Here is a 16,149-nt window from a genome sequence, read left to right as displayed (position 1 = left end):
CCAGAGCTTTTGGTGAGCTGCATGCCCATGCTAATCACAGCAAAGAACAGCTTTCTGCATCTTTACTACTTAAAACACAGTTTTACATTAGACAGACTATGTTTCAAAAATTTCACAGAGTAATTTTGTTTTCTATTATTCCCATCCAGTCAAATATTCTTCTTTGGGTTTATTATAAAATATGTTGTTTATTCTTGTTTTTCAGACTAGCTTCATGTAACCTTGGAGTAAAGACATGTGAAATGCTGGGATCAATTATAAACTTGAAGAATTCTGCCCTTAAAGAGCTGGACCTCAGTAATAATGACCTGCAGGATTCAGGAGTGGAGCTGCTCTCTGCTGGACTGAAGAGTTCAAACTGTAAACTGCAGATTCTCAGGTCAGTGTGTCTGTGATTTTTAAATTTGTACATGTGTAAATTTTCAATTTAGGTGTTGATGATATTCACGATGACAACCTAATAAATTACACAAGAAAACATGATCAGAGTACAACAAACAACCAAATACAAGCTCTTGCGTGTCTGCAATCATCTTACATTTAAAACATATTACATATATTAATTGTGATGCACAAGTAAAAACAATTTTAGCTGAATTTTACTGAATTTTAAGGTTTGGGATTAATTTATGGGATATTATGTGTCAATTGTGTTTTAATAAACATTAGTTTAGTTCTTATTCTCAGTCTGCCATGCTGTCCCATTTTTCTTTCTGTCTTTCTTTCTTGTTTTCTCTTACTCACATTCTCTTGCTCTGTGTGCAGATTATCTGGTTGTATGATCACAGAGAAAGGCTGTTCTTTTCTGGCTTCAGCTCTTATTTCAAATCCCTTCCACCTGAAAGAGCTGGATCTGACCTACAACCACCCAGGACATTCAGGAAGGAAGCTGCTTTCTGCCAGACTGAATAATCCACACTGCAAACTTGAGACACTCAGGTAGGTCCGAATTGATACTTACAGTAAGGTCCATCAATAATTTGACAGTGATACAATATTCCGTTTTTGGGCTCTGAGAATTAGAATTATTTCAATGATGATGAAAAATCCCTTCACAACATCCACCCAAGTGAAATACACTCTCCAAGAAGGATGTTTATTAGTATCTCAGCAGGGCCGGAGTGGGCCCCTTTTTTAGCCCGGGAGTTTCATGCCCAAATCCAGCCCATTTTTTCCACGGAGCAGGAATTTGAATAAATAAAACAGCAGCTAGATCCTACAATGCCTTTTTATTGCATATAAGTACAAGTATATGTTGGTAAGGTAACAGAACACCTTTCACTTAAACATGTTTCATTCAAATTTAAATCAGATATAAAATTGTAATTTTATGAATTAATATTACTCAGAAGTAGTGCTGGGCGATATGGGGAAAATCATAAATCTGGAAATGGAATTTTTTATATCACGATAATGATATATATCATGGTATACCACATTTATATAAATCAATTTTAAATAAATTAACAAACAAGAAAATGAGGGTATTCAATCTGTAGTTTCAGTTTGTTTTAGTTTTCCTTTTATTAGTTTCAGTTAAGGAGAATTTTCATTAACAATAATACTTGGTTACTTAGCTGTATGGTGATTATCATGCCATAGCTTTAAATAAAATTAAAATAGTATTAAAAAACAGATGAATACATCACAGACTATTTCCTGGAACCCCACACGGTCCGAGGTAAGTGACGCAATCCTCCGCGCATTTAAAGCTCTGCAGGTGGATTAATGGGTGTGCGGCTCGCGGGGATCTGGCGCTAATTCTACTGCTTTGGGGCTGCGTGACGTTCAGTCTCTCAGCCTGCCAGTCAGACTACAGTGTCAACATATAAATCACCTGCGTTTTTGTACAGGACAAACCATTCAAACGTGGATGAGCTCTCAGCACCCGATTAAAAAATCATACAGTGTCTGTCTGGCTTAGATACAGCTATTAAATGAATAAATCAACATTCATTTAAAAGACCAGGGAGACGTTCTGTATGCTAACAAGCTAGATGCTAATAAGCTAATACCATTCAATAAAAACAGAAAAATGGATTTAAAATAGAAAAATAACCAACTAAAATAATCTAATGAATTCTTAAAGATCAAAACGAAATAGTGAATCCTCAAAGCAGTAGCTTAAAGACAGAATATAAAGCTTTACCAGATTCAAAATTTTGAATCTTAATTCTAATAAACAAGGCATATTTCGCCCTAAATGTTTATTTCCTGAGAGGACATACAGCTAAATAGGCTAGATACTGAAAAGCAGAGATTCTAGGCTTTAAAATGGCATATTGGGTGTCTATAATTATTCATAAACACTGCAAGATATTAACTATGACATATTTCTGGCCCGTCGGCGGCCAGGACGTGTTAAGAGGTCAATGATGTGTTTTGGGCTCTACAACATAAACTACGCTAAGTCGACATTGCAAACGATGCGCAATAGCTGAATATATGAATATATGATTATTTCCATATCTCTGTTTACCGGCTGCAGCTGGAGTCTGTCCTCTGGAAAACAAGTTTGTTAAATTTGCACATTTGACAGCTTCTTCTTCCATCTCCTTAAAATTTTAATTAACTTCTGGCAGTCATCGCCTGCAAAGAATTCTTAACAGTATTATTAATAAACATTTTATTTATGGTAGTTCATTTGTCCAACAACTTTTGAGCCCCCTGAAATGAAGAGACATTTAAGAAAAGTAGTTGACGTGTCTAAAGGCTTCATAGGATTTTTGTTTAACCCCTTAAATTAAACCTGAAAGTCTACACTTCAACGTCATCTAATTTTTTATTTCAAATCCATGGCATGCAAAGCCCAAATTATGAAGATTGTATCAATATCCAAATATTTATTGACCTAACTGTGATTTACAGGAAAGCAGAGTGTTTGAAAAGTTAGGGGTTAATGCTGTGAAACACATTGTGAGACTTCTAGTGAATCGTTATAGTTGTAGTGACCAGGTACCAACAGTGGAACAGCATGTAAACTTCATTCTGTCATTCTAACTAATTTTTTCTGACTCATTTTTGTTATGCCCAAGCTATCTGCACTAAATGCCAAGTCCTTTGCTGTAATCCTGTTTCAGCTCCTCTGTCTGGTGAAAAAAGGTATTACCCGAGAACAGGTGGAAAAAGTTTGGCTGGTTCTGGTCTTGGAGCCAGTGATGGAGGTCTCTCCTAAGCATTGTTATCACGCTATCACTTCCCCTGCTGAGATGCGCAAAAGCATGCTGTTTAGATATCAATATGCCAAAGTGCAAAGCCGGCTCTTAAAGGGAATGACAGCTAGCACACTGATTGGTTAATTTTTATGTTAGGCACAAAACACACCCATGATTAATAAAGAGAATTGTGCCTTCAAGATACCAAAGACACACTGATGTGCCCTAAATAAAATGCACAATTGACCGGTGCACTATAAATTGCTAAAATAGGGACCTTTATGTTTTATACAGCAGTTAGAACCTTGTAGCTTTCAGAAAGCACTGATTAATTTTACACACTAATCTGACTAAATGTGTGCAGTGTAAACAGGCCTGCACTTTCACTTCTCTGCAGGCTGATTTACACCAATATACACATATAATAATTTAATATATGTTCTGTTAAAAATACAAAGAAGTACGTCAAGGTTAATGAAATCACACAAAAACTGAAAAAAGTAAATAACCTGTAATTAAAAGGTTTGCAGGATCGCAGGATCCGGCTCTAGCACCAGCACTTTGTTGGTGGAAAAGAGAGCACTCTTTCTGACAGCTGTTAGCCTCTATGCCACACAGTAAAATATAGAGTTCAGTTAGATTAGATTATAATTAGTACACTTTTATTCAAGGGAATAGGAGCGGGCTTCATATTGGGGGACACATCTGCTAATATGAATCAAAGCCCACCCTATAGTGTCTGTCAGGGCCAGACAGGAACCACACTGGTGCAGATACAGTAAAATAACTTTATTAAAAGTTATAGAGCAGACAGAGGTAGTACCAGTGAGAGGCAGCAGAGAGAAACCATACCATAAACGGGAGACAGACCAGAGTTCATACTTTCATTTATTTCAATTTTATTTATATAGCGCTTTTTACAACAAAGGTTGTCACAAAGCCGCTTTACAGGTAAAACAGGTCCACGCCTCTTATGAGCAGCACCACAGAGATGCCAATTTTATGGTGACACAGTGGCAAGGAAAAACTCCCTTTAAGAGGAAGAAACCTTGGAAGGAACCAAGACTCAGTCCGAGGAACCCATCCTACTCGGGTTGACCCGCTCAGTACAAACAAACAACAAACAAATAACAGAACAAAAACAGTACAGAGAATTAATGTGAACTATGGCTAATATAACAGGTACTAATTTATGAATATAAGAATGTGATGGGCACAAACTATAGAGCTATGGCTAATATAGGAACAGATACTGAGTGTGTTAATGGTAATCAGTGCAGGGTTGCAGAGCCGGAGAACAACACAGCGGGCAGTGGAGAGCCAGGCTGGGAACATCAGGAACAGGGCATCTCCATACATGTAAAAGAGATAGATAGAGAAAACAGAAAGGGAAGGAAGAGAAAAAAAGCAGAAGTTAGAAGGGTTGTGAAATAATTCTGATGAGTAGAAGGACAGGGCTGATTCCTGAAAGCTGGAACCACAGACGGACACATCCAGGAAGACCGGCCGGCCAGGCGTCTCAGCACATGTGAGAAAGACAGAGAGAGAGAACAGAGAGGGGAGGGAAGAAAAAGGGGTTAGAATGGTTTTATAAAACTCTGCTGGAGTGGGATGGGCACTGGTAGCAGCAGCTCAGGACATGGGGAGAGAAAGAGAAAGCAGATGATTAGGACAGGGTTTATATTTGCTGGATAAGCTGTAAGAGGAAGAAAATTGTAATGAGACATTACTCAAAAGCTTGAGCAAATAGAAATGTTTTGAGTCTAGATTTAAAGATTGAGAGTGTGTCTGAGTCCCGTATATTAATAGGGAGGCTATTCCAAAGTTGGGGAGCTTTATAAAAGAACGCTCTTCCTCCTGCATAGTTTTTTCTAATACGCGGGACTAATAACAGGCCAGCGTCTTGGGAGCGGAGTGAACGCGGCGGATTGTAAGGAGTAAGGAGTTCCTGTAGATAATGCGGGGCCAGACCATTAAGGGATTTATACGTCAGGAGAAGTATTTTATAATCTATACGAAATCTAACAGGTAGCCAATGTAGGGATGAAAGAATAGGTGTAATGTGATCGAACTTTCTAGCTCTGGTAAGCACTCTTGCGGCTGCATTCTGAACTAGCTGGAGTTTATGGAGTAATTTATGTGGACTTCCAGCCAACAACGCGTTGCAGTAGTCCAGCCTGGAGGTTATGAATGCATGTACCAGCTTCTCAGCATCTTCCAGAGAGAGTATACTGCGGATTTTAGCTATATTTCTTAAGTGGAAGAATGCAATTTTGACTATGCTACATATGTGAGCATCAAATGAAAGAATTGGGTCAAAGATGACCCCAAGGTTTCTCACAGTTTTACCAGGTATAATTAAGTGACCGTCTATGTCTACAGTATTAACATTTATGTTTTTATCAATATTAGGACCTAATAGAAGGACCTCAGTTTTATCAGAATTAAGTAAGAGAAAGTTGTGTGTCATCCAATTTTTAATGTCTTTAATACAGTCTGTTATTTGATTTATACAGAGCTCCTCGTTGGGTTTAGCAGATATGTAAAGTTGCGTGTCATCAGCATAGCAGTGAAAGTTAATACCATGCCTACGGATAATTTTACCCAGTGGTAGCATATAAAGAGTAAAGAGTAATGGACCCAGTATTGATCCTTGAGGGACACCATATTTTACTCTAGACTGATAAGAGCATTCGTTATTTAAGTAAACACACTGGAATCGATCTCTCAGATAAGATCTGAACCAGGTGAGGGCTGATCCTTTAATTCCTATAAGATTTTCTAACCTATCAAGTAGAATAGCGTGATCTATGGTGTCAAAGGCAGCACTTAGATCTAGCAGTACAAGGATGGCATTACTGCCCCTATCAAGAGCTGAAAGTAAATCATTAGTTACTCTAAGTAGAGCTGTTTCAGTACTATGGTTTTGTCTAAATCCAGATTGAAAAACCTCATGCATACTATTACTTTGTAGATACAAGCGCAGCTGGTTAAACACAATTTTTTCTAGGATTTTGGCTATAAAGGAAAGATTAGAAATTGGTCTATAATTAGCAAGCTCGCGGGGGTCCAGATTTGGCTTTTTGATAATGGGCTTAATGACCGCCAATTTAAGAGAATTGGGTACGTAGCCCATGCTAAGAGATGAATTTACTATTTCTAGTAATGATTTTCCCACCTTTGGCAGTGCCTGTTTCAATAATTGTGTGGGTACTGGATCTAATATACATGATGTTGATTTTGATGAGTTAATTACACTAAGTAAATCTTTTTCTGTAACCGGGCTGAAACACTCTAGGTGTGTCTCAGAGCTGGAGCAGCATTCATCGTTATCTATAAGTAAATTTTGGGGGTGATACTGAATTTTTTGTCTAATGCTATTAATTTTATCATCAAAGAACTTCCTGAAATCATTACTATTAATGTCGACAGGGATAACGGAGCTAGTTTGTTTTTGACTGCCGGTGAGTTTAGCCACAGTAGTGAAAAGGAATCTAGGATTGTCTCTATTTTTCTCAATAAGCGATGAAATATACTGGGATTTTGTTTTAATTAGGGCTTTTTTGTAGTCTGTGAGACTATGCTGCCATGCTAGCCGGAAAAATTCTAGTTTTGTGTGTCGCCATTTACGTTCAAAGTTACGAGCGGTTTGTTTTAATGTACGTGTGTGGTCATTATACCACGGTGCTAGCTTTTTATCCCTGATTTGTTTTATTTTTGTCGGCGCTACGCGGTCAAGGTTAGAGCGGAGCACAGTTTGTAGATTTTCTGTTTTGTGCTCGAGATCATGCTCATAGGACGGAAGGGAGAGGGTTAAGTCGGGGAGTTTATTTACAAATTCATTAGCAATTGCGGTTGTTATTTTACGCTTGCTGATATAGCGGGGCGGGAGGAGGATATTTTGATTAAAAACTATTTCAAACATAATTAGATAATGATCGGATATTGAGTCATGTTGAGAAAGAGTAACTATATTCTCAGCCTCGATACCCAGTGTCAAAACTAAGTCTAATGTATGACTACATCGGTGAGTGGGGCCAATTACATTTTGTTTAAAGCCTAGAGCATCTAAAACTGATTTAAATGCAATTTTTAGTGGATCCTGGTCCTTTTCAAAGTGGATATTAAAGTCTCCAACAATTATGATCTTATCAGAAAGAAGAATTACTGCTGCTAGAAAGTCAGCAAATTCACTAATAAAATTTGAGTATGGTCCAGGAGGACGATACAGTGTTATAAGCAGAAACGAATGCTGCGTTTTGGAAGCAGGAGACGGGCCTGCTACTTTAAGACTAAGAACTTCAAACGACTTAGCATCCAATTGTGAGTTTTGAGATATACCTAACATTGAGTCATAGATTGTGGCAACACCACCGCCACGACCAGAGCTGCGTGGGTAACTGAAATAGCTAAAACCTGGGGGGGTAGACTCATTTAAAGTGATATATTCATCAGGTTTAATCCAGGTTTCACACAGACATAGTGCATTAAGGTGATTATCAGTAATAATATCATTAACAATAACTGATTTTGGTGCTAGCGATCTTATATTTAATAGCCCTAGTTTCATACGGACGCTGCTGGTACTCTGAGAGACGGATGCTGTTGTTTTAATTTTAATAAGATTATTAAAACAGATTTTCTGGGTTTTTGGTTTCGAGCGACACGGGGGACAGACACAGTCTCAATCCTACAAGGTAAAAATGCACTTGTATCAGAAAAAGGCACATAATTAAAACTCCCAGCCTTATGCACAGGAAAGTGGCAAGATAACTCATTAGAACAATGTATATTACTAAACTGCCCAGTACTTAGACCACTAACCTGGCCGGTATGACTGGTTAGATCCAGTCAGTCCCGGCATAGCACCGCCTCAATGTTACCAGACTCAGGCAGGCAGTATCACAGAGCAGGCAAAAATCCAAAATCAGATAAACAGTCCAGGTCATACACAGGTATCCAATACAAGGGGCCAGGCAGTAGTCCGTAGAAAACAAAAACAAGATTATACACGGAATATAGACAAGGGCAAGAGAAACGCTTTGTATTGCAGGATAACCAAACAAATACTTGGTGAGGTGTGAACGTGAGCATGGTCCTTATATACTAAGTGAAATCAGTACTCGGGACTTCCTGGTGGTGTCATGTGATGTGTAATGTGATCAGGAGTGAGTGTGGTGTCATGGTGTGGTGCGCTCTGGGTATTGCAGTATTGCAATGTGAGAATCGCTGATAGAACTGGATGTGGGAGACTTGGAAATGCTTTCAGCACCAGGTGAACAAGGAACAAGGAAGGAACCCGATGAGCTGAAGCTGAGGCGGTCGTAGGATGCTTGGGATGTCCTCGGAGTCTCGGAGCCCGCTTACCAGGAAAACAAGCATGAAACTCCGCGAGCAAGGCAGGGTCCAGCACGTCCTTGGCAGCCACCCAACAACGCTCCTCCAGACCATACCCCTCCCAGTCGATGAGGTATTGGAATACACCTCCACGTCTGCGTGAGTCAAGCACCTCCCGAAAAGCATACGTAGACGAACCCTCCCCCTCCCCAGCCGCGGTTGGAACGTCAGCCAGTGCAGCGTCAGCAAGCAGACCCGGGACCATGGGCTTGAGGAGAGAAACATGAAAGGAGTTATTAATATGATACTGAGGAGGTAACTTCACCTTATATGTGACTTCATTAACTTGAGACAAAATCTTAAGAGGACCAATAAACTTGGGCAGAAGTTTCCTGCAGCTCCCCCTAAACCTAAAGTCCCGGGTCGATAGCCACACCCGATCTCCAGGTTGGTAGTTGGGGCTGAAAGGGTGAGACCAGAAGTAGCGTTGACTTAAGAGTTCCTGATTAACCCTCTCACATTGACCATTACATGTAGGGTTTAAACCAGATGTGAGACTGACGTGCACACCCAGATGCTCAAAAAACGCTTTCCACACTCTGGAGGTGAACTGAGGACCACGATCAGATAATTATCCTCTGGAATACCAAAATGTCTAAACACATGTGTATAAATAGCCTGAGCAGTTTGGAAAGCAGTAGGTAGAGATGGCAACGGAATAAATTTAACCCCTCTAGAGAAGTGATCAACCACTGTGAGGACAGTAGTAAATCCCTCAGATACAGGTAGATCAGTAACAAAATCAACAGCAATATGCGACCAGGGACGTTCAGGTACAGGGAGAGGAAGTAACTTACCGGCTGGAAGAGTTTGGGGTGTTTTACATTGCGCACAGACAGAGAAGGAGGTGACAAAAGAGCGCACATCAGCACATAGAATCCCACCAGTAGCGGGCGGAGCTGTAAAGTGCGTGTGACACCGGGATGACCAGAGGTTAGAGCAGAATGAGCCCAGGTAATTAATCTATCGCAAAACTGGACAGGTACGAATGTTTTACCCCCCCTCAATGGCGCAACTACCAGAGGCGCCAAGAGAGAGGGAACAGAGAACAAGAGGAGATAGAACTAGGACGGAAGAACTCACTACAAAAGCGGTTACTGGACTAGAATTAGACATTGGACACGAGGGGAGACTGGTCTGTGGAGGGAAACAGAGACTGGACTAAAGACAGGAAAGGGGCTGATACTGAACCGAGGATTGGACACTAGACTGGACAGAGGACTGGACACTAGACAGGGGCAGAGACTGGACAGGGGGTTGAAACACAGACTGGAGAGTGGCCGAGAACTGGGACTGGACACGGGGCTGAACACTAGACAGGAATGCAGATGGGGAAACAGACTGAACAGAAGACGGGAACGGGGACTGGACAAGACTGGACAGGGGAACTGGGACAAATACATTGACGGGAATAGGCACAAACACAGTAACAGGAACGGGTACAGAAAAAACAGCCAGGAAAGGAACGTGAACGAAGACAGACACAGGGACCAGGACAGGCAGAGACAAGGGTACAAACAATTTAAGGTGCCCAGGACTGGCAAAAGTCTTTGAAGTCTGTAAGGGAAGCCTGGGCACAGTTCTGGGTTTAAGTCTTGGAGACCTGGGGCTTGGTGTGGGGGCACATTATCTGGGGGTGTTTTGGGTGCAGGAACAGGGGCGTGTGCCGCAGTAACAGGGGTGGCAGTGGGCACAGAGTCAAGGACAGCCGGAGCTGCAGGCACAGGGTCAGAGGCAGCCGGAGCCGCGGGCACAGGCGGCCGGAGCTGCGGGCACAGGGTCAGAAGCGGCCAGAGCCACGGGCACAGGGTAAGAGGCGGCCGGAGCCGCTGGCACAGGGACAGAGGCAGTAAGTACCACATGAAAGGCAGGCACTGGGCAGCGCTGAATCAGAGGAGGTGGGTGCTGCGAGCAGCGCTGGATCAGAGGTGGCGGGTGCCGCGGACAGCGCTGGATCAGAGGCGGCGGGTGCCACGGGCAGCACTGGATCAGAGGCGGCGGGTGCCGCGGGCAGCACTGGATCAGAGGCGGCGGGTGCCACGGGCAGCACTGGATCAGAGGCGGTGGGTGCCGCGGGCAGCGCTGGAGCAGAGGCTGGGGCGTTGGGCACTGCTGGAACTGGGGAGGATGGACCACGGACAAGGGGTGTACGGTGCAGGTACTCTTCAAGTACTCGGAGTTTCACAAACGTCCAGTACTCGTCTCTCACTTCCTCCCTACCTCTGTGGATATATTCTGCTACGTCCATTTTTATGAGGTGGAGTCTTTTTGGAGTCTAATTGCAAAATATTCATATAAATATATATTTATTAAATAAACAAACTAATAAACTAACAAACAAACAAACTTAAACCAAAGCTACATTGAAAACGAACAGAATACAAACAAGGGTAAACGCAAGACAAAAATACAAGACTGAAATAACTAAAATAAAAAAGAGAGAATTTAAGAATAAGCAAAAACTAAGAAAACAGTAATACTAGAAACAAACACCAACCTGACAAATACACAGCAAGGTATCACACAAAAGACTCCACACTGAACACTGAAACAGAGGGGCTTATATACACAGGGAGAGTGAGAAATACCTGGGCCAGGATAATGAGGGGGCGAGGTTACAAACACATCACAAGGTGAGATCCCTAATGCTTAGGGCAGTGCTAAGGTGGGGCTAGGGTGGAAACAGAACAATAACAAAACAATGCCATGTGCTCAAAAAAGCACATGGCTATAAACACAAGACAGGAAAAAGGGCAGGAGCACAGAAAACCAATAGAGGGAAAAACACAGGACAGACACAGGCTAAGCTGTGACACTGAGTCCCGTATATTAATAGGGAGGCTAGGGAGCTTTATAAAAGAAAGCTCTTCCTCCTAAGGAGTTCCTGTAGATAATGTGGGGCCAGACCGTTGAGGCATTTATATGTCAGTAGAAGTATTTTATAATCTATACGCATTTTAACACGTTGCCAGTGTAGGGAGGAAAGAATAGGTGTAATGTGATCAAACCTTCTGGTTCTAGTAAGCACTCTCGCGGCTGCATTCTGAACTAGCTGAAGTTTCTGAAGTAATTTAAAGTGGACTTCCAGCCAACAATGTTTTGCAGTAGTCCAGCCTCGAGGTTATGAATGCATTCACCATCTTCAAATTCACCTGTTTCTGATATTCCTCCCGGCTCTTACGCCAGTGCTTTTATTTACCGTTACTAAGAACACACTGAACAGGTTCTTTAACCTTCACACACCAATCAGATTAGTGAGAGAGAGAGGAATATAATCACTACTAGAAACAAAGTTTAGGTTGTGAAAATCTGACACTTTGCTGATATGTGTGTGTGTGTGTGTGTGTGTTTAGAGTGGAACATGGAGGGAAAATCAGAATCAAACCTGGATTTAAAAAATGTAAGTTCTCTCTCACACATACACTCACTGTTACACACCGCCAGGCACACACACACACTCACTCTATCACACACACACACACACATCGAGGTTACAATGTAGACACAGGACTAACAGCACTAACTCACTTACTCTTTGGTGCACAAAGAGAATTAAGCATCAGGGTATTCTCAGCTTCTATGCTTCACTCTGACTGCTGTATCAGCAAGGTCCCAGCATGGCTGTCCACTAATATGTCTAAACAATAACTAGATTTACTGGTAGCTAGATGGTGCTGCATGCTGTACATACACTCACTTTCACACATACACACACACACACACATACACTCTCGCTCTCTCTGTATCAGTGCAGTGTGTGTAATGTGTGTTCTTGTGTTCAGGGTTCTGTGATTTCACACTGGATCCAAACACAGTGAACCGTTATCTCTCTCTGAGTGAGGAGAACAGGAGGGTGAATAATAGAGGGGAGCTGCAGTCCTATCCTGATCATCCAGAGAGGTTTGATTATTATCAGCAGGTTCTGAGTAGAGAGAGTGTTACTGGTGTTACTGGACGCTGTTACTGGGAGGCTGAGTGGAGCGGGAGAGGAGCTGAAGTAGCTCTGAGTTATAAAACCATCAGCAGGAATGGATGGGGACCAGACTGTCTGTTTGGACGAAATATAAACTCCTGGAGTCTAAGCTGCTCTGACAACAGATACTCTGTTTATCACAATAATAACAGAACAGTTTTCTCCACCCCTCCCTCCGACTGTAGGAGAGTAGGAGTGTACGTGGACTGTCCCGCCGGCACTCTGTCCTTCTACAGCGTCTCCACTGATACACACTTACACTCACACACACCCACTCACACTCTCACACACTTACACACATTCTACACCACCTTCACTCAGCCCCTCTATGCAGGGATATGGGTTCATAAAGGCTCCTCAGTGCGTCTGTGTGAGATTGAGTAAACCTGTGTGAGATTCAGAGGCTATTAGGAACCCAAGCTATAGAATTGTTTACGTATCGGAAAAGACAACCCGGCTCACTACCATTCATCCACAATTTTCACAAGACAACAACCTATTTCAGAAAATTATTTAGTTCTAAATATGCTCATGGTCTGGAAAAAGGCATAAAAGCAGATTGGAAATAGTGGCTTTCTGAGCTAGAAACAAAAAAAGTAATAATAATTATATGTTTTTGCCAATTAGCCACAGAACACGAACTTAGATAATTTGAACAAAACTAGATATTCCCAAAAAATGGTTTATACTTTCTTTACAATTAAAACACTTTTAGAGTTTCTGAAAAAAGAGGGGAAAATGTGAATGGAATGTACACACACCAAGTTCAATTCATTGAGAACTCTTTTGAAACGTGGCTTAGCCATGTCTTTTAGTGACTATGATTGGTTTCGGGTATGTGAATAGACCTTTCCTAAATACACCTCTATAGCTCAACATGAATATTTATTTATTTATTCATCAATTTTATTTATATACTGTATGTCTCCATAAAATGTTCTCTAACATGTTCAATTTATATTTTAAATGTAAAAAATATATACCATATACCGTATTTGCACTACTGTTATTTACTATTTTTACTGTCATTCCATCTCAATCACCATCAATATTGCACTATTGTCTTACGTATGTTTATTGTGTCTTGCTGTATTGAACATATAGTGTCTCCCACTCTTTTATATTATAATTATATATCTATTTTTTACTTATTTACTTATATTTATATATCTATTCCTCCCCCACACCACTGCACCTTGTTTTTGTCTCATGTATGTCTATTTGTGTCCCTGCTGTATTGTACACATAGTGTCTCCCATTCTCCTTTATTATATCTATTATCTGTACTTGCTGTAAAATTGGGAAGGAGAGTAACGTAATTTCAATTCTCTGTATGTCCTGTACATATGCAGTATTGACAATAAAACTACTTGACTTGACTTGACTTGACTTGAAAAGCAAGTCAGCTCTATCATACATATGGTTGGGAATAGCGACTTTTAGAAATGTTCAAAGCTATAGGAAGGAAGTTCACACTGTTCTACAGGAGGTGTTTGAACAGGATGTTGAACTGTCACCTTGTATCCAAGGGCGTAGGAGCGGGCTTGATATTGGGGGGGTACATTTGCCAATATGAACCCAAGCCCACCCAATAGTTTCCTAGAACAACATTTGTGGAAATTACTTTTAATTAAAAGTAAATTATTATTATAAGGTAATTTTACAACCTAAACATGTTACTCCACATTACAGCTACTGTTGTTAGAAAAATTATGCAAGCAATGTCTGAGTTATCACTTAATATTTACAATAATATAACAGATTATTATTATTGTTATTATTATTATTATTATTATTATTATTATTATTATTATTATTATTATTATGTATTGGCATGTCAATTCTGTTGTATATTTACATTTTCTCCTGCAATTTTATTTTTTTCTACTGAGAGCTCTTCTTAAGATGGTGTCCTTTTATGTAAAAGAATGTAACTTTACGTTTCATAGAGACTTTTATAAACGTCAGGATATGTGGTCTTACTGTGAAATACAAATGAACAGAAGTCACGTTACAGCAGTGTTTCTCAACCCAGTTCTTATATATTCTACTGCATATTTACACTGTTCTGCATATTCTAGAGCTTCCTCTGGTGGATATACATGATTAATTTAGGCTCCATAGGGGGCTAAAGGGTTTTAACAGGTAAACTCAGTAAATGACACTAGTTTAGGGCAGTGATCGGGGTTAAGTAACTGCTTTAAACTACCAACTTAAAGTAACGTTACTGTACGAAATTCTGGCGATCATCTACATCCAGCTTCTAGATAACTAGTTAGTTAAATCAAATTTCGTTCATTATAGCTCACAGTAAGTCCTGTAATCCTAAATGAATAAACAGTTTGAAAATTAAAGTGATTAGCTGGTCAGGTACAGGGAAACATTACATATATATTTTATTTTTTTCCTTTAACCCTGACTCCCAATCTAGCTAATTCCAAAGATAAGCTTACACACTAACACAGCTGCAGTTTATTAATCACAGTGGGTTTAAACTGTGTGCTGATTCAGAGACGTGTATTTTTAACCAGCTATCAGAAACATATCATCACAGTTGAAGTGGTTAGCCTATCGTTACCTTTCTTTTAGAAAAATCTCCGTATATCCATATCTATTTTAAAATCAGCTGAAGCTGCTGCGTCCCGATCCCGCTGCTAAATCTCACAGCGAGGGGGCGGGGCTTCCCCAACAGCAAACTGCCTCTGCTCCGCGCGCCGCAAAACCAGCAAGCTGATTGGCTGTTTCTACTAAGAGGCGTGACTTAATACCTGAACCGGCTCCGTGATTGGTCCGGTCTGTCTCCTCATTAATAGTACAGCTGACCTGAGCGAACTGATATCATTTTTGGGGGGGACAAATCCACCTGTTTCTAATATTGGGTGGGACATGTCCCACCCATCCCCCCCGGTTCCTACGCCTAGGCTTGTATCTATTTGTTGAAGTTATACTTGAGTACTGATACTCTCTATGCATTGAATACACTTCTGTACTTGGCAAGAAAATGCATTCTACTATTGTGGTCTGAACCTGAGGTGTCCTCAGTCAGGATGTGAAATAAAGTCTTTTCCTCTAAAGAAACTAACATTTGATGTGTCTTTGAAATTAATGTGCCTTGCCCTGCTGTCAGTTTTTTGTTCCATTCTATAATCTCTGTGGAATCTGGTCTAATGTATAATGGCTCTGTAAGGATTATCTCCTCTAAATGCATGTTTTAAATGTGTAAAGATTGATCCTTTACTTAATTACTATGTTTATTATTTTATTCTTTCCTTATAACACTACTGTATTAACGTGTGTGTATGAATGTACATGTATGAATGTGTATGTATATATAATATAATATATAAAATAATATATATATGTATATTTAAAATGTATGTGTGTGTGTTATTTTTGTGAATTAATAATCTTCTCTTTTGGTTCTATGTGTATTTTTGAGGGAAAGTATTGTTTATTAGCCACTATTGGCTTTCTCACTTTCCCTGCACATGCTTTTTTCTCATTACTGTAACGTGCATCATAGCTTACTTCCTTCTTTTACATATGTGTGCAAATAAAAGTAAACATTTATATATATATATATATATATTCTTTTCTCTCCAGTCTCTCTCTGTCAGAATAAAA

At 40.3% G+C, this 16,149-nt stretch overlaps 1 protein-coding gene across 1 annotated transcript in view; it reads left to right on the top strand.

Annotated features, from left to right (window-relative positions):
- The window catches only part of LOC107197166 (NLR family CARD domain-containing protein 3), a 28,306-nt gene extending 14,072 nt beyond the window's left edge, over window positions 1–14,234 (top strand). Inside the window, exons 10-13 of the mRNA XM_022663681.2 lie at window positions 206–379; window positions 766–939; window positions 11,906–11,952; window positions 12,335–14,234. Of these exons, the coding sequence (XP_022519402.2) occupies window positions 206–379; window positions 766–939; window positions 11,906–11,952; window positions 12,335–12,909 (970 nt within the window). The 3' untranslated portion in view covers window positions 12,910–14,234. The remainder of the gene's footprint in view (window positions 1–205; window positions 380–765; window positions 940–11,905; window positions 11,953–12,334) is intronic.
- The last annotated feature ends 1,915 nt before the right edge of the window (window positions 14,235–16,149 follow it).

The sequence above is a fragment of the Astyanax mexicanus genome, chromosome 1 (genome assembly GCF_023375975.1).
Source record: "Astyanax mexicanus isolate ESR-SI-001 chromosome 1, AstMex3_surface, whole genome shotgun sequence".
Taxonomy (NCBI): Eukaryota; Metazoa; Chordata; class Actinopteri; order Characiformes; family Acestrorhamphidae; genus Astyanax; species Astyanax mexicanus.
Note: the sequence above shows the minus strand (reverse complement) of the source record. Positions and strands in the feature narration are given on the sequence as shown.